The 19,191-nt window shown below is 46.6% G+C and overlaps 2 protein-coding genes across 4 annotated transcripts; one reads left to right on the top strand and one right to left on the bottom strand.

Annotated features, from left to right (window-relative positions):
* Positions 1-849: 849 nt before the first annotated feature.
* LOC310712418 (uncharacterized protein) lies at positions 850-11,980 on the bottom strand. Of its 3 annotated transcripts, XM_083515462.1 has the most exons (8): positions 10,218-11,942; positions 9,463-9,832; positions 8,999-9,057; positions 6,790-6,993; positions 5,418-5,540; positions 4,553-4,684; positions 3,157-3,309; positions 850-1,700 (listed from the first exon to the last, which is right to left on the bottom strand). In XM_083515462.1, exons 3-8 carry the CDS (start codon positions 9,015-9,017, stop codon positions 1,609-1,611), a joined length of 723 nt encoding a protein of 240 aa, XP_083371588.1. In that variant the 5' UTR covers positions 9,018-9,057; positions 9,463-9,832; positions 10,218-11,942; the 3' UTR covers positions 850-1,608. The 3 variants fall into 3 exon arrangements, 2 of the variants coding, with proteins under 2 accessions (XP_083371588.1, XP_083371589.1); XR_014528877.1 differs by lacking the exon at positions 5,418-5,540 and having other exon boundaries at positions 4,553-4,710; positions 10,218-11,980; XM_083515463.1 differs by lacking the exon at positions 5,418-5,540 and having other exon boundaries at positions 10,218-11,915.
* Positions 11,981-12,505: 525 nt separating this feature from the next.
* Positions 12,506-18,448, top strand: LOC310712421 (uncharacterized protein). The gene is made up of 5 exons (XM_083515466.1): positions 12,506-12,681; positions 13,742-13,943; positions 15,180-15,326; positions 16,855-16,989; positions 18,146-18,448. Exons 1-5 carry the CDS (start codon positions 12,604-12,606, stop codon positions 18,205-18,207), a joined length of 624 nt encoding a protein of 207 aa, XP_083371592.1. The 5' UTR covers positions 12,506-12,603; the 3' UTR covers positions 18,208-18,448.
* Positions 18,449-19,191: the final 743 nt, after the last annotated feature.

Raw genomic sequence — 19,191 nt, 5'->3', positions numbered from 1 at the left:
ACCTGGCTTGAGAGCAGTACATGTGAAAAGGATCTAGGAGTCTTGGTTGACCACAAACTTGACATGAGCCAACAGTGTGACGCGGCAGCTAAAAAAGCCAATGCAATTCTGGGCTGCATCAATAGGAGTATAGTATCTAGATCAAGGGAAGTAATAGTGCCACTGTATTCTGCTCTGATCAGACCTCACCTGGAGTACTGTGTCCAGTTCTGGGCACCACAGTTCAAGAAGGACACTGACAAACTGGAAAGTGTCCAGAGGAGGGCAACCAAAATGGTCAAAGGCCTGGAAATGATGCCTTATGAGGAATGGCTAAGGGAGCTGGGCATGTTTAGCCTGGAGAAGAGGAGGATAAGGGGTGATATGATAGCCATGTTCAAATATATAAAAGGATGTCACATAGAGGAGGGAGAAAGGTTGTTTTCTGCTGCTCCAGAGAAGCGGACACGGAGCAATGGATCCAAACTACAAGAAAGAAGATTCCACCTAAACATTAGGAAGAACTTCCTGACAGTAAGAGCTGTTTGACAGTGGAATTTGCTGCCAAGGAGTGTGGTGGAGTCTCCTACTTTGGAGGTCTTTAAGCAGAGGCTTGACAACCATATGTCAGGAGTGCTCTGATGGTGTTTCCTGCTTGGCAGGGGGTTGGACTCGGTGGCCCTTGTGGTCTCTTCCAACTCTATGATTCTATGATTCTATGAAATCGCCCCTCCTCCATCTCCACCCACCTCTGGTTCAGATATTTTAGCCTTGCACAGGGCGCTACATTATCAAAGTCCACCGCAGGAGAATGGAAAAAGTTAGGTGTTAGAACATTAAAAAACAGAGAGAGAGATGCACACACGAGTGTTTGCATTCCATGTTAGCATCTTTACCAAATCTAAATTTTATAGCAGTGGGTTTGTATGGAACAAATTTTCAAAGTAAATGCATCAAAATTAAGGGACCAAAGTTCGGGCTCATTGACACCTACCTCTCACCCTTGCACTGCCACTCTCCCCAGGTAAACACAGTCTTTACCACCAAACTGGAATTGTTTTCAGCAGCAAAGAGTGGGGTTTTCATGGGGAAAGTGCTGGGGCAAAAATAAACAAGCAAATAAAGTCCTTGGACTCGGACCCGGAAAGCCCGGACCTGTGCCTAGAAATACAGAACACAGGACCCTTAGTCCCCACGTGGATGTTCGTTTCAATGGTTCAGCTCTCAGTAAAAAATAATAATAGCTGAATGTCACACTTGGGGTTTGAAGAAGTAGGCTGATCTCCCGGCCCTTTCCTGTTACAGTAAATTTCGGATCTTGTGATTTTGCTTTATGTTGGGATTCCCTGTTCACACCATTGTGGATTCAGGCAGGAAGCTCTTTGCGTATGGTTGTTCTTGCTTGGTTTTCTTTCTTGCACTCTGCATACTTAATGTTAAAAAATTAAATAAATAAAAATATTTTTTAAAAAAATAAAAGGGGGGAAAAGTGCGTTCTGATATAACAAGATTTTTTGGATATTCCTTCCAGGGTATTTCTTCGGCGATGGTGGGGAGAAAAAACTCCATCAGAATCCTTAAATGTGGACATTCTTGATTGGTGCAAGTCTGATGCGCTTCCACACTCTTCTATGTGACCAAGATCAGGCGACGTTGTTTTGGCTTGAGGTCATCATGCGTGCTGGTGTTTCCCTCAAGGTCTATCAGGACGAACAGGAGTACTGTTTGAGGCAGGGTGGGTGGGTGGGTGGGATTGGGGAGAACACAAGTTGTTGGTAGACTTAATTTATTATTTTATTAATCATCAGCATTTCTAAGCAAGAGACCAAACAGGGACCCAAAAAATAAAAATCATAAAACCAAACACTACCTTAAAATGACTCCAGGAATAAGAAGCACATTGCCACGGGTCTGAAGTTCAGCAAAGAGGGCTCTGTCTCTAATGTCAGGTGGGAGGGAGTTCCACAGGTTTCGGCTCACAACACTGAATACATCGTTTGCAGTTAGTGTCAAGCTGTATATCTGAGCCATGTCAGCCATGGCAGAGACTCCTCAAAGATCTTAGTGATCAGGCAGGGGTATAAGGGTTTGGGTGATCCCTAAGATATACTATACCCAAGATGCTAGATGATTTACAAGATGTAAATCAGTTCAAGTGTCTTGAAGCAGGCCCAGTCATCTATGCACAGCCAGTGCAAGCTTTTGAGCACTAGAGCTATGCGCTGACGGTCATCAGCCCCCATCGACGCGTGCAAGGGGCCAGCTCTATCATCCTGAGGCAAAAGGAGGCAATTGCCTAGGGTGGTGGGCATGGCTGGGTGTGAATTTGGCCCCAGGCTCTCCACTCACTCGCTGGCTCTCCCAGATTGTGCACGTGGCCAGGGCTGGCCCAAGGCATTTTGGTACCTGAGGCAAACCTGAGGTGCCCTCCGCCCCCAGCCAAGGAAGAAGGGGTGAGTGAAGATTCACATCAAGAACAAGGGAAAAACAAAGGTCTACATCAGGAACAAGGATAAGAGGAGACCAGCCACACCGCCTATTCATCAAGAGTGGCAGCAAATCTGGCCTCCAAGGAGCGTGTCACAGCTGTTGCTGCCACCGTATTCCTTGGTGGTTGGATCTGCTGCCCCAGTGGATCCTGTTGCTCGAAGCGGTCGCCTAAACTTGCTTCATGGATGTGCTGGCTCTGCACACGTCTCTCCAGAACCAACCCCTGTCCTCTTCCCCACTGCCCTGGCTCCTGCTTGGTCGTTCCCCTTGTTAACACTTTTGCAGCCACTAACATGTGGGTACCATTTGCCATGCCTTCAGCTTCAGGCTCCTCCTCCCCTCTGGCTTGCTCTAAGGTAAGGCTGGGGTCCTTCAGAGCAAGGCGGTTTGCGCAGGTCGGTCCAGGAGAGTGCCTGCTGCTGCAGTTTTGTTGCTGTGGCTCGTGAAAATTCATGCTTATGCTTTTAAGCTGTTAAATATTTTAAAAGAATTTCTAGCCCCCTGGGATGCCAGCTCCTTCCCAATATTTTTGGGTTGGGGCTGAGTCCCTTCAACATCTAGAAAGCACAGCGGCAAAATGCAGAGCCAAGCATAGCGTGGCTTCAGCAGGCGGCTCCTCCTCTTTTCTCCTCTCCCTCCCTTCTTTCTCCCTCCTCCTGTATATCAGGGCACAAAAGGAAAACTCACTGTTTGACAGGAACAGAAAGCTGGCCAAGCAGCCTATCACAAAGGACCAGGAGAGATACTTTGGAGAGGTAGTATGAGGGACTGGGCTGCCCAAGGTGCTGTTGGGTGAGATTGACGTGCCGTACAACACCATGGTGACCAGTGAAATGATTCCTGTGGGTACAAAAAAAGAGCACTCAGCAGAAAGCCCTGACAAAAACCCTTCTCCTGCAGGGAGTTGACGTACCCTGCAGTATGCTATTCGATGCACCAAAGATCCTCGGCCCACATTTAACATTTCACTCAAACAAAAAGGGAAACCCCAGGCCTGGAGGCCAACAGCATCCCTCCAGGCGCCCCTCCATCTGCCCCCCCCCCAGGACACCCCTTACTGATGCTGCTTCGCACCCCCCCTAGAATGCAATTGCCTGGCTGGAATGCATTTTTGAACTCTGACCGTGCTTCTTGCTCGCCTGGCTGGAGGATAGAGAATTGTGAGGGAGGACCTACACTCATGGTTTATAACGCTAAGGAAGCATTAAGGAATCGGTTTCATAATGCAGATGGACACATTATGTTCTGCCTTTAACGTTCATAATGCGTCATTGAAATGTGACACCAGAGGGCAGTGCCCACCACTGGCATGGGGTTCCTGGAAGACTGCCCAGAAGCATAGGATCTGTGGTCCCTTTGCCCCCCCCATAAAATATTGGAGGGGGACAGTCCCCCCCCCCAAATAAGTTGATAGCCATTGCCATTCAAATGATGAGTGTATATATGTCTTGTGATTGATTTTGCGGGCAAGGCTTACCTGCCCTTCCAGCAATACTTTGGACCTCAGTGGCCTTTGAACTGAAAAAAGTTCTCTATCTCCTTGTTTCCACTACAATAATTCTTTGCTTTCCCTCTGTCTGCTAATATCCTATTTGTATAAATTTCCTAATAGCCTAACTGCAACATCCTACTTACTCTCTCACTAGCAGATCAAGTAAGGGGAGTCAAGCTGCAAACAAGCTAGACGTTTGCAACTTTTCCTCCCCTCTTTGCCTGCTGAAGAGGCTGGTGAAACTCTAAAGCCTTACTTGGGTGTTATATAAACTGGGAAATAAAACATAGAATCATGGAATTGTAGAATTGGAAGGGACTGTGAGGGCCATCTAATCCAACCCTCTGCAATGAAGGAATATTTTGTCCAATGTGAGGCTGGAAGAGACATTAGCCCTATCACATCCAAGGCTATGGGGAGTGCAGCAATTATGAGGCAATAAAACTGGGAGGGTCATCCCAGCACTGAATAATACTCACTTACTTAACAGGGGAGCTGTAAAGATCACAATAATGCAACGTGGGCATAGTAGAACTGAAGTATTACACAAATGCTAAGGGCAAATAATCAGCCTTGCAGAGAGAGCGGTACCTGTGCATAAATTGGTGACAGCTGGCCACCTGGATATCCTTAAGCTGGTGCTGGACAGCAGTGTGCAGGCAGCTGCCACCAAGCCAAGGAATGTGCTGATTGACATCAAGATTCTGATGACAAGGAGGATGTCTGGGGAGAATCAAAGGTGAGTGATGCTGAAAGACAGATGTGTGAGAGAATCGGTTCTTAGCATTACAGAACAGTAGGGAACAGGGGGGTCATTCTAATTTATTTGCATCTTAATGAGGAGCTCCCTCACGCACACTCCTCAAGCCAGCGTGGAATCTGAAACACAGCTGTCCTTTACAATCCCCACGCCTGTGAATTTTGCAGCACAGTTCTGCAACCAAAGAATGAGCACAGAAAAGCATTTTTTAAGGGAGATTGTGCAAGTACACAGGTGCCAGGGCTGGAGTCAGCCAAGCACGTCAGCAGGAAGAGGCAGAGTCAATTGTCAGTGAAGTTAACTCTTTATTCAAGGAAATGGCAGACAACTCAGCAACCCTTCCCAGCAGGTCTCGCCTCTATGGACAGTTGCCAGGGCTGAAGGGCCCTGCCTGTCACCCTTTCTAAGGCTCCTCTTTTCCCAGATGTTTTCCAAGCTGTCTCAAACTGTGTCTGCACACCTCTGGCCACTGTTTTGCTCTCATTATTCTGCATGTTCTTGGAGACCGGGGGGGGGGGGATAGGGGCTTGCTGCAGCAGGAGAGGGCAATTCCTGGGATTCTTCAGCAGCCTTGGAGTCTAAACTTCTGCTTGTCACAGGCTCTCCCTGCTCACTAAACCCTGTTGCCCCCCTCAGCATCCAGCCCCTTCTCCCAGTTCCCTCCCTCTGACCTTTCCCCAGTGTTCCAACACTAACCACCTGGCTCCGAGCACTCCTCCTCTGGAGTTTCCCTTGGGAATTCCCTGGCTGAAGCCTCCAACCACTCCTCATCTTCCAGCCACTCCCTGACAATGGTGTTGGCCCAAGAAATTTTGCTACCTGAGGCAAAGGACAAGATGGCATCCCGCTCCTGTGTGCCAATCAGGCGGGCACCTCAATCTTCCTTCAACACTGGTAATAGGAAAGTGTTCCTCACTACCCCTTAGGGCAGAGCGGTCCAACTTTTCATACCAAGTGGGCCACAAGGGTACTTCAGACCTGCAGGCCACACACTGCCGTGTCACACGGCGGGTGGACTAATTGTGGTACCAGGCTTTGGGAAGGAAGTGGGAGACACTGGCAGGGTCCTAGAGACCTCCCACCTTGTTCCCAAAGTGGGGAAAACACTAAGCCAAGGGCATCAACTTGCGCCACGTTGCATGCGCTGCAGCAGCACCTGGGGCCCCCATTATAATGATATCTGGCAGGCAAGCAGCCTGTTAAGCAGTAAGGACTCTTTGTTAGTTTATTTACAAAAAAAACACATCCAGAGCATGGCGTTCTGCCTGCTCTCATTAACCTTAGTTGCTCAGTCTGACTCATCGTCCCTCCCCCAAAAGGAAGGATGCCAAAATCCCTTTCTTCTCCTTCCCTTCTGTTGCTCTCTGATTCTTTCCAACCTCCTCATATGGGAACTGCACGACCGGCCTATCTCTTCCCCAGAAGATGCACCCTCCGACTCTGGCTTATCTGCTGGTTGCCTGGCAACACTTGGGCCGACGTCCAGCTCTTCCTCTCTTTGGGAGCTAACAGCTTGTTCTCTGGGAAGGAGGGGGGGCAGGCTGTCTTCTCTAAACTCTGACAGACTGCTCTCATCCCCAGAGGCAGCCCCTTGCTCACTCAGCTCAATTTCTGAGGCTGACTCTTCCGCTGCGATGGGGGGGGGCACATTCCTGACACCCATGAGGCCTCAGATGTGACATTTGGTGCTTTGCAAGGCACCGGAAGTCACATTGAACACCCCACGGTGTGGATGTTGAACACCCACAATAGTTTGTGGGTGCTCAGGCACCCAAGGCCGTTTATAGTTGGTGCCGGTAAACTAAGCTTTTGCCGGCCTGCCAAAACAGGCCTTCAGGACTGCATAGTGGACCACCCTGACATAGGGGGTGCAGGAGCACCCGCAGCCCCACCCTACATCACTTTCCCACTCCACCTCCTCCCTTGCCATTCACTGGTAGGGTCGGACCTGGCAACACATTTCCCCAATCCTTGACATGGGTTGCCGAAATTCAAAGACCAACCCCCAGGTTCACTGCTGGGGTGGGGAAAGATGGAGGGAGGCAGGGAGGGAAGGGGGCTGCCTTACTTGAGTTCAGCCTAATTCTCTTGCATCTTCTGTTTATGCATATGTTCCAGAGGCCCAAATTGGTGACGAAATCCTTGTGGAAGATCTCAACCCAGGACGGAGAGAGAAGACTGATAAACAAACCAACCAGGCCAACGCAGCTGAATATTCTGATGAAGAAGTTGTACCGGAAGGACAAATGGCTATCTTCAGGAAGGTGGCCTTCTGCCGGGAGGTGGAATGGGAAGGGGTGATGGAAGTGAGATGTTTTAACAAGCCAGAAGCACCAGCATCCATAAAACGTGGTTCGTGAAAACATTAAATTCCAAACCTCCACATCAAAAACACAAGCAGGCAGCAGTATTCTAAATAGTGTGCTAACATCCAATGCCAGCATAGAATCCTGTGCTAGGATGTTAGGCACCAGGCACCTTCATTATGGAAAAGAAGAGTCTTGCATCCTCTCTGGAAAGGTCTGCTCATATGATGACAATGATGATGTTCTATTTTTGACAGTGTGACTTGTGAACTGCTCTGGAATTTGTAAATATAAATCGAACTCAAAAAATAAAAATAAAAAAATCTGTAGGGTCACCAGCCTCATATAACCAGCATGCTTGAGCAAAGGATCCAAGCTGCATACCCGATCCTTCACAGGGAGTGTAACCCTATCAAGAGCAAGCAACTTCCCATTCATCTGGTCTAGGGAACCACCCAGTAATGGTGCCTCAGTCTTATCTGGATTGAGCTTCAGTTTATTGGCTCTCATCCAGTCCATTACCAAGGCAAGACAAGGGTCCAAGTACCTGCAGATATAAAGGATAAGCAGAGCTGTATGTCATCAGCATATTGCTGGCAACATGCTCCATACCTCCAGATGACCCCACTTAGCAGTTTCATGTAGATGTTAAAGAGCATAGGGGAATAAAATCAAACCCCGAGGAAGCCCAAATTGAAGGCTCTATGGGGCTGAACAGCTCTCCCCGAGCATCACCCTCTGAAAATGACCACTCAAGTAAGACCAGAACCACCACCAAGCAGTGGCTCCCAACCCTAACTCAGACAGTTGCTCCAGAAGCCATTGAGAGGTCTGATGAGAATTAACAGGAACACATCTCCCCTGTCTCTCTCCCAAGAGACTTTATCATACAGGGCAAACAAAGCAGTTTCTTTAATAATAATAATAATAATAATAATAATAATAATAATATCTTTATTGTCATTGCCCCCTCTCGGGGACAACGAAATTACTTGGCTGCTCCATCCAGGCCTCCATCCCGGCCTTGGCTGCGTCTAAACCGAAATAGATCTAGAAAATCAGTTTCCTCCAAGAGCTCCCAGATGTAGTCCCTGACCATCTGCTCATTTCTGTTCCATGGCTCTGGCCTCAGGTTGCTGCTGGTGAGGCGCTGAAACTGCTAACCCTCTATCTGGGCTGCTTCCTCCTGCTTTCTTCCACCAAGCTTTCATCCAAGCTTAAGGGGGCCTACAACAAGAGCCTCATTTCCCCATAGACAATTCTCCAGGGACCACATAGAAAAAGGTGGACAGGAACTGAGGCAAAAGTGGGCAAAGCAACAGGTATTGTACTTAACTCTTTATAGGAGGCTGTGCTGCAGTCACCCAAGAGTCAGTGGTTTGCATATATACAAAGGCCATTCGCCTCTCTCCAGACAAACAAGAGGCATGGTCCCAGCTGAAGAGCACATTCCAGCCAGGCAAAAGCACTCAAGGACGGGCTGTAGATTAATGGCAGGATATCTGCTATGCATACATAAGTGCTACTTCCCAGGGTTCTTTGGGGGGGGAGCCATTGCTGTTTAAAGTGTCATGGCACTGCTTTAAATGTATAATGCAGATGAAGTCATAGAGATAGGACAGAGACAGACACAGACAGACAGACAGTGGCACCCTGCCCAGGGAGCACCCTCCCATCAAATGTCAAGGAGATAAGGAGCTACACAACTTTTAGAAGACATCTGAAGGCAGCCCTGTATTGGGAAGTTTTTAATGTTTAGCTTTTTAATTATGTTTTTTTATATGCTGGAAGCTGCCCAGAGTGGCTGGGGAAACCCAGGCAGATGAGTGGGGTATAAATAATAAAATTATTATTATTATATCATAAGATCTATTTCTTTCTACACTTCTGTATCTAACTCATATTAAATAGTAGGCACATTAAATAAATGGAGATGTCTCCGTCAAAATCCTTTGTGCTGTTCATACTTACTTTTCCTCGAAAAATGCATCTTTAAGCGGTGGGAAAGAGTCACAAGCACAGCAGAGGCACTGTCAAGAGGCACAACCAAAGGGAACTTGGGTTCAGCTTTCAGCAGAGAGATTTTAGCACTGGATAAAAACAGAGCAGAGGCCAAAGCTTTTCTTCCTGTGCAGATGATGAGTCCAGAATGAAGGCAGAGCAAGGACTTCCTTCTTCTGCCCTCGCTCTGACATCACCATCCTGAAGCCAGTTCTCATGCATAGTGGATTTTTGAGACGATATTTACCTTTTCCCACCTGTGGCAGTTGGTAATCCCTGCTGTAGGGGTACCTGGGAAGACCTCTATGGGTACACGTGTGCCCATGGGCACCACATTGGCGACCAATGTAGAGGAGGCTATTCTAAAATAGTATCTATCTTTGTCATATATCTGTTTCCAGCTGTGGCTATTTTTCTGGCTCCTCTCCACTTACCAGTCCTCTGTTTCCCATGTACGTGACTTAGGCTTGCTTCTTAGATGCTTGCTTTCACCCTCTGGGGTCAGCAGTTCCTCTGGCCACAGCAACAAGCTCAGTGGGACGCACCCCTTCTTCCATAGAACATCCCCAGCTCAGCTCAGCTTTCTGGAATCTCCTAACCAGGTTCCAAATGTCTGTAACTGCCATAGAACCTTCTTTACCCACCTGGCTCTCAGAAGAACTTCTCTCCACAAGAGTAGGGGTGGGAGTCAGCGGCCCAGTTTTGACCCTCCAGGCCTCCTTATATGCCCTTGGGGACTCTTTCCCGGCCACACTCCCTCCTCAGCCCCCTCCCCACACCCAGACCCAACTCTCAATATGACAGCTTTGCTGTTAGGATATTTCCGTTCCACCTTAAAAGGGAGCAGGCTTTGTGAGTCACAGAGTCTGCGCATGTCCTGTTCACAGGATGTTTATGTCTGCTGTTGCTTTCAATTTCTCTCTCTGTCGAAGACACTGATGCAGAACAGTCATGTCTTTCTTTGTTCTGATCAACGCTGAATAAAGTCTGTAGATAATGCTCACCTGCGTGCAACTTTTGGCTGTGCATTATCTGCTGATAAGAGTGTGCATGAGCTCTGGAATGTGGCAAGGTATTTCTAGACACTCATGCCGCTATTGCTGATACTGCGTGACTACAGAGATCGATGGATCGTCCGACAGCCGGCTTGGGGCCATGATGGACTTTATCGCCCTGGCAGTATCCCAACATTTGCAGGGGAGGCTGGCCCAGTTGGGTAAAAGGGCCACCGCCCTGCCAATGTCAGTGTGCCCTCAGCCAGTCCCCGCCTGTCTACCTTTGTATTTGCAACCAGTTCCGGTGGGTGGAACTGCCTGTTAGCTTCCTCCCCCTCAAGCTCACTGTTGCCCTTGTAGAACTTAGCAGGCAGAAGAACGGGAGCAAAATTAGAGTGAGTTGGCTCTGGCTGTCATTGGTTCTGGTGCCAACTAATGTTGGTCTCCTTGCCTTCTGCCCTATTAGACCCCATGGGCACCAGCCAGCTCTGTATTTTAGTGGTGGGTGGGTGATGGAGCACATTGTGAATGAGGATCAAGCTTGGCTCCCATCGATGGTGTCAAAACCGAAAACATGTGATGCCATATCTCAACCTCACTTCATATGGCCAGGAAATTCTCTCCATGGTGGTCTCATGCCACACCACATGTTCTGTGATGGTAGACATTACCAAGGGAAAGAGAGACTAGAGCCATAGCCTATGGCAATGATGTCCAGGTGTCCTACTTTTCACCGGACGGTCCTCCATTTGAAGGTGCCATCTATTTGAAGGACTGCCCAACCCAAGTCTGGTTTAGAGATAAACCATCAAAAGGGGGAGATGCGGGAAAGGCCTTGAAGTTTCAGACTGAGCAGGCACACAGACCACCTGGTCTTACTCACTGCAATAGGACGCATTGTGACTCTACTTAATTGATAGCCATGATCTCTAAGTTTGCAGCTGTACATATAAATTGGTGTGTGCCAGATTTCTGCCAATTTGTGTCCTCATTTGTCCTGGTGATACATTTCCTCTTTCGGGGGGTGATCTGTGAAGATGAGCAGGCAAACGAATCCTCTGATGCTATGGGCGACATGGTTAGGTCCTGTAATGAGTGTTGCCAGAGCAGATATAGGGACAGAGTTGGCATTATTTGTGTCCATGGCCACTTAGATCCCTGGTCTAAGTAATGTAAGCATATGATTGCTTGATAAGCTTTATTATCCCCACATTGCCAGGGTAGGTGACAGCAAACACAAAACGCGATTTTAGAATGGATAAAAATCACTGCAATTTTAAAACACACAATACTGTTCCAGGATGGAACACAACAACATAAATTCAGGTGGGTCATGAAAAACAAAATATTAATTTTTAAACGGTTCATCTTAAGCATGTGCCAAAAACTGTGTCCTGAAGCTGCTAGATGCCCCTCCAATAAGGGGGAATTCCACAATATAGGGGCTGTCATGGAGGACGTCCTCTTTGGGCTGCTATTCTCTGCCCTTCTGAGGGTGATGCAACCACCAACTAAGCTCCCACTGCAGAGCTTAATGCCTGAGACAGTCAGTAAGGGATGGATATGGCCAGTGTGATATAGTGGTTAAGAGCAATAGACTCGCAATCTGGGGAACTGGGTTCGCATCTCTGCTCCTCCACATGCAGCTGCTGGGTGACCTTGGGCCAGTCACACTTCTCTGAAGTCTCTCAGCCCCACTCACCTCACAGAGTGTTTGTTGTGGGGGAGGAAGGGAAAGGAGAATGTTAGCCGCTTTGAGACTCCTTCAGGTAGTGATAAAGCAGGATATCAAATCCAAACTCTCTCTTAATTGCTACTTCAGATGTAACAAATGCACAAGCTGAACAGCTCCTATAGCTCATGAGGCATTTACAAGCACTCCCCAGACACCTGCCAGCATATATTCACAACAGGAAGGACTGGGAACCTGCCTGGTCCTTAAAACAGAAACCTGAGTTTCCTGCTGGTCTTCTCTGTGAGCACCAGAAACTGAGTTTTTCGAGATTGTGGATTATGCATCCAGCTCCATGTTTTTACGCTTTTGCAGAATTGCAGCAGCTTTGTAATCAAGTGGTTTATAAATGCATATAAACAAATAAATAGGTGGAGATCACTTGGCACCATGTAGCTGTATGATGGCCAATGGGCTTGTGGAATAGCATAATAATATAACATAAATATTAAAAAAATGACTTCAGTTGTTTTCATGGAAGCTGGGGAACGCCAGGAATAAGCAGGAAGAGAGGTGATGTGTGGAATGCAGTGGTGGGCTTCTTCAAATTTCAGCAGCGCCAAATGCAACACCAAAATTCAGAGTCCCCTGCCTCTCGCCTTCCATTCTAAGTCATTGTTGTGGCACCCCCTGTGGCACCTTCTCGGCTCAGCACCCAGTGTGGCAGAACCAGTTGTGCTCCCCTAAATCCGCTTCTGCGGAATGTGTGTGACATCACTGGAAACATCACAAAAGCAGGCATGGAAACTTCAGGTGGTGGTCGCTAGGTGACCAGCACAGAGTGAAGGAGGCCTCAAACCAGTTTTTTATTCTCTGATGCCTAAGGTCCATAACAACTCCTGGCAGAGATGATAGTGACTAAGAAGTGTTTGACAATACATGGGATCCAAAGATCTATTGCCAGATTACCTGCTTTGTTGCCCCTGGTAAGCAGGACACAGTAGGCAAGGCTCGGACACAAACAAACGGTTCCTTTATCGTTCATGTATTCTTTCTTCCACCTCTTGCTTCCTTTCGATCTCGCCTCCCTTCTCTTTCTCTCACCACCCTCTCATTCTTCCTATGGGGTCAGGAGTGAGGGACCTTTGGCACTCTGGATGTTGCTGAACGGCCATCACCCCTGGTCATGGGCCACACTTGCTGGGGCTGATGGGAGTTATAGTTCAGCAACTTCTGGAAAATGAAATGTTGCCCACACCTGTACTGCAGCTCTCAAGAGACACGTGTCTGAAATACAAAGTTGGAAAGGGTAAGGATGCAACAGCAGCAGAGGGATATCATCATCATCATCATCTTGATATCCCTTCTTTATTCAGAAGGGACTCAAGGTGACTTACAGATAAAATAGAAACAGCTGAAAGCATATATTAAAAACAGTCATTCAGTCAGTCAGTCAGTCAGTCAGTCAACAAATTATTATTATTATTATTATTATTATTATTATTATTATTATTATTATTATTAGCCGCCCATCTGACTGGGTTGTCCCAGCCACTCTGTTTTGTTTTGTTTTGTTTTTAATTTATTTATTTGGTTTTTCAAATTACAGTTTTACAATCACATATCCCACATACAACTTAAAAACAAGATTCCAAAGAATCTCCTGAACTTCCTTCCTCCGCTTTGTGGGTCCTGTTGTTAGTCATTTCCTCCTGCACCTTTTATAATAATCCAAATCTTTTATATCTCTGTTATATCTAAAATTCACAATCTACCTACTAACAATTTTAACGGTTTACAATGGTTTTATAAATTATAAATTTCCCCCATTCTTTCTTAAAATTTTGGTCTTCCTGATTTCTGATTCTTCAAGTCATTTTTGCCATTTCGGCATAATCCATCAACTTTATCTGCCAGAGTGGCCCCAGCCACTCTGGCTGCCTCCCATCAAAATAATAAATGCTCTCCATCATTGTACCAATTACCACCATGAAAGCCTTACTGTTCTCTTAGGATGGCTTGATGTGGGCTTTCCTCTTTCCTCAGATCCTTGCCAAGATATGCTCGGCATCCTTCTACAGAAGCACCTACTGCACCTTGTGCTTTATCAACTTCATGCTGCTCGTGAATGTCATGGCAACTCCCTTATGGCTCCGACACGACTATGTGGACGGCTACTTTGTTTTCGGATTGTGGGCCATATGCAACCATCAGCTAGAGTGTGACGACGTTTTTCTCCCCGTCAATGGTGAGAGACACAAGACAGGTTTCCATTTTCTTGAGTCCCAGGACAAATGAGTTAGGAATGATCGGGGCTGTATACATTCTGTTCCATGGTAAATTGCAGGGGATTGAGGATGTGCTATTCACAAGAAACTGGCTATCATGCTATAATAGTACTGATGCTCTTTGAGCTGGGGGTGGGGGGGAGGTTTGCTGTGTTTTTGGACCTTCTTTGGGGGTGTGGCTACAGGGTCTCTCATTATTAGCTCCTGCCATTCAGAATTTACCAGTACAGTCATACCTCGGTTTACAGATGCTTCAGGTTGTGTTTTTTCAGGTTGCTGACCACCGAAGCCTGGAAGTACCGTAACGGGTTACTTCTGGGTTTTGGCAGTCGTGCATGCGCAGAAATGCTAAATTGCGCTTTGCGCATGTGCAGATGCACTGAATCGCAACCTGCGCGTGCGCAGATGCACCGCTACGGGTTGCGGACGCTGCGGGTTGCAGACGCTGTGGGTTGCGAATGTGCATCCTGCATGGATCACATTCACAGCCCGAGCGTCCACTGTACGTGGTATGTGAAATGAACCAGTGAGAGAGCTTCATAGCTGAGTGTTAACTTGAACCCTCAGCTGTCCACTCCTAGGCTAGACTATGACACCAGACTTTCCAAGTGCCCCCATTTTCCAGGGACAGTCCCAGGTTTATAGAAGCCATCCCAGGTTCTGATTTGATCCCTGAATATCCCGCTTTTCCTTAGGATACCCCCATTTTCATCAGAGAAGTGTTGGAGGGTAGGGAATAGGATATCCCTGTTTTCATTGGAGAAAAGTTTGGAGGGAACATCTCTCTTTCCATTGGAGAAGTGTTGGAGGGTATCTGACACCACTTTAAACAGCGATAACTTCCCCCAAAGAATTCTGGGAGCTCCAGTTTGTTAAGGGGGCTTAGAGTTGTCAGGAGAGACCCCCTATTCCCCTCACCAAACTATAATTCCTGGATTTCCCTGGGCAGAGCAATTGATCTGGGAATTGTAGTTTTGTGAGGGGAATAAGTGTCTCCTAACATCTTTTAGCACCCTTAACAAACAATGGCTCCCAAAATTATCTCCCAGAAGCCATCACTGTCTATGATACCGCTTTAAATGTGTGCTTTGCATGTGGCCTAAAGCACTGCACCACTCCAAGTCTAAGTAACCTGATATGGTATAATGCAGCTTTATATATCATTAATTCTTTCCCACTCCTTTCACTTCCTCTAGAATATCTGCATGTGGTCCGTCTCCTTTTGATACTAGCCTTAATCAGTGATTTCGTTGCCCTTTTTTTGTTATGGGAGTTTCTTGCTCAGGTCATGAGAAAGGTGGTATCCGAAAGCCTGCTTTCTTCTGTGGCCCACTTCAGCGCAGGTATTGTGTAAGCCATAATAGCAATATATGATAGAACAGCACTCCTGACCCCCACCCCCCACCCCTGAACCAGCTAAAAATCACAGAGCAGTGAGCCTTGGAAGAGTGTTGATTCAGGATTGGAGAGAAAGGAACACTGCAAAAGGGAGCAAATGCGAAAGGGGACAGGAATCCTGTGCCATACGGTGAGGCCTCCTCCCTGAGTGATAGTCTTTCTCTAGAGCAGGTGTGAGGAGCCTTTGTCATTCCAGATACTGCTAAACTACAACTCCTAACAGCTCCAGCAATCATGACCAATGGGCAGGGATGATGAGAACTGCAGTTTGGCAACATCTGGGTGGAGGGAGCAAAGGTTACCCTCACCTGGCTTGGAAAGCGGGAGGCCAGTAGCCTCTAAATTCCCAGGGCTCATGAAGGCCGTTATGTCAAGCAAATTGGCTTTATAAATAACTGAACACTACTTTGATAGGGGTTGTCCCTAGTTTAAGCCCCCCCCCCCATCTCTGTCTCTTTCTCTCTCTCTCTCTCTCTCTCTCTCTCTCTCTGTGTGTGTGTGTGTGTTTGTGAATTCAACTTGTTTTTATTATTGCTTGTTAGCCGCCCTGAGCCCGGCCTTGGCTGGGGTGGGGTATAAATTATTATTATTATTATTATTATTATTATTATTATTATTATTATTATTATTATTTAAACAAGTTGGAATAAGAAGGTCAAAAGTAAAAATGCATCTTTAAAAAAGAAAATAGTCCATACAATTCATTTCCTTTCTCTGTTTAAGCCCCAGCTTTGTACACCGAATGGTGGCAGATATAAAAAATACATCTGTATACACATGTCTGTATGTTACGTCTCCTGGTCAGATATCTTTGAAGCCCTTTCACTTCTCCCCAACCTATGTGAAGACCTTGGGTTTCCTATTTCAGTCAGAAACTCATGCATGTGAGTGAACAAGGCCAGGCTGAGCTGGTCATCTCTTATGTCAAGTGCCTTCCTCCTCCTCCTCCTCCTCCTCCTCCTCCTCCTCTTCCCTTTATCACTGACAGGGATGCCCAGAGTAGCTGGGGCAACACAGCCAGATGGGCAGGGTTTAAATAAGAAAGTTGTTGTTGTTGTATGTGTATTGCTCATGCAATCATATTCATGTCTGCTGAGAATAAAGCCTACTAAGGTCCATGGGACTTACTTTCAAGGAAGTGAGAGTAGGGCAGGGGTCAAGTATCTGTGTCCACACATTGTTGGACTCCCGCTCCCATCAGCCCCAGCCAGCGTAGCCAGTGGTTGATGGAAGTTGCAGTCCAGAAACATCTGGAGGGCCCAAGGTTGCTCAGCCATGGAGTATAGGGCTGACTAAGTGTGATTTTAAGTTGATCTTGGGTATTTGAAAGCTTTATGTCGACTATTGATGGATATGTATGTTTAAGGTGTCCATACCAGATAATTCTGAAAATAAAATTAAGGCATCCAGAAGAAGAGAGAAAGGAGAATGGGATCACAACAAAGTCTTCTTTCATCCTCCTTCTGCCTGCAGGTTTCTTTCTGCTCTGTTCTTTAGTGGTTACATACTGCAAGCTTGCAATTGAGGTTGATTCAGATGGGACTCATGCAGCACCATACCTGGGATTCTTCGCAGGCTGCTTTGCCTGTTTCCTGTGTTTCCTCTTAGGTAAGTACAGCCCATACACAGGAGTGGCTCTCCCATGCAGTGGGCACCCCACAGGCGGCAAAGAAATGGCAGTTACCCTGCAAGATCTCACAAGCCTGCTGCCATTGTTGTCCTTGTGGGAGCTGCCATGACACCCAGGTAAAGGGGGCAGCAGTGGGAGCAACAGAAGAAGAAGAAGAAGAAGAAGAAGAAGAAGAAGAAGAAGAAGAAGAAGAAGAAGAGTAGTAGTAGTAGTAGTAGTAGTAGTAGTAGTAGTAGTAGTAGTAGTAGTTTGGATTTGATATCCCGCTTTATTACTACCCAAAGGGGTCTCAAAGCGGCTAACATTCTCCTTTCCCTTCTTCCCCCACAACAAACACTCAGTGAGGTGAGTGGGGCTGAGAGACTTCAAAGAAGTGTGACTAGCCCAAGGTCACCCAGCAGCTGCATGTGGAGGAGCGGGGAAGCGAACCCAGTTCACCTGATTATGAGTCTACCGCTCTTAACCACTACACCACACTGGCTGCACCTTCCCATTTCACATTAGGTGGCAAAACAGGGCACTCCAACCCTACCCAGGCACCTTACTTTTCAGAGAGCAACCCACTACTTGAAGAGTTGACTGGCACAAACCCGCTTTTAAGATTAGGGGCCGTCAGAAGGGAGAGCTGCAGGAAACTTGGCGTTGCCCACCAGCAATGAGTAGCACAGCAGCCATGGCACTCCTAGGAGCTGAGGTCCCTTCAACCCACCCCCACAATAAAATACTTGAGGAATCCAGGCCCCTGCAGAGTTGGTGGCCATTGCCATTCAAACGGTGTGTCATCTTGTGATTGATTATGTGGGGTGGGGCTTACCTAGGCTCCCCCTTATTTTATTCAAGTTGGCACCCCTGGTTGCAACACCTGTTCAGCAGACTGAGTGTAGTTTGTTAAGGGTGCTGGGAGTTGTAAGGAGACCCTTGCACAGTGCTGCAATTCCCAGAGTTCTCTGGGAAGAGGGGCGGGCTATTAAGCCACTCTGAGAATTGTAGCTCTGACGTCTTTGCTTGCTAAATAAATCTAATCATATAGCTGAAAATCTAAAATTACTGTTATTACTTGCTTAGTGGATTCTGAACAGCAGTCTTGTTGGACTAGTGATGGCTTCTTTTATTTTCTACTCTCCCTGCACCCAGGAACCCTGAGTCTTCTGCAGCACAGGAGGTGGTTCTTTGGAAATAAAATAATGAAGATCTAAATAACACCAGCCGTGGGTTCAAAGGGCATTACTGCTGGATCACATGATATCTCCTGTGCAGTCTTTGGGCTGTACCCATCATTGCAGGCATTCTTCTCCATAAGCCACATACCAGTTCCTGGAGCCTGTCTAGAAAATGGAAATTCTGTGAGGTGATGTCACTTAATAGAGTCACTGGAGATGTTGAAGGACTTCAGCAAGATACACATAGCAGCATTAAAAATAAACTGTTTGTCAAATGGATGTTTCTCAATCTGATATGTAATGCTAAGCACAGTCACTTTATTATTCAGTTTCTCATGGCTAGTTTTGTCTCTGCGTTAATGTTATTCAAAAGCCCACACCTCTCCAAATGTTCACTTCCGGCTAGGGATGAGGGAGAAAGTCAGTTCAGTTGTCAGCATGAACAATTCACTTTCCAAATCAGTACATGAACTGAAACACAGCTATCCTTTGAAATTTGCACTTCTCTGAAGTTTGTAATATGACTCCAAACCCACAACAATGGGTACAGAAGCGTGTGTGTGTAGAGGGGCAAAGTGTGCATCAAAATGCTTATGTTAGGTAGAATGGCAGAAGAACATGTATTACATAGCGGGAAGCTGCTTGAAATAATGTTAATAATTTGGCAAAATTGCAACTACGAAGAAACTATGAAGCAAACACAATTTTCAGGAGGATCTCCCAGGTTTTCATGTTTCATATGGAAACATTTTTTGTTTGTTTCTCTGTGTTGTTTTTTTTTAATCACAAACTGATGTGGAAATGTGAATAAGAAATTGAGAAAAACTGGAATTGATAGATTCAGTAACCCATATTTCTGGTCAACTTTGCACTATTTTTATTCTGGTGAACATGAGGGAGAAATTTGATTCAGTTCGCAATTAGAGGCAAACTTACCTCACTTGCCTTTTGCACAATGATATGTGAGCAGGAAAACAGCCATCCTTTAAAACATGTACTTATCTGAATTTTGCAGTACTT

This window comes from Podarcis liolepis, assembly GCF_965112155.1.
Source record: "Podarcis liolepis genome assembly, chromosome: 7".
Taxonomy (NCBI): Eukaryota; Metazoa; Chordata; class Lepidosauria; order Squamata; family Lacertidae; genus Podarcis; species Podarcis liolepis.
Note: the sequence above shows the minus strand (reverse complement) of the source record. Positions and strands in the feature narration are given on the sequence as shown.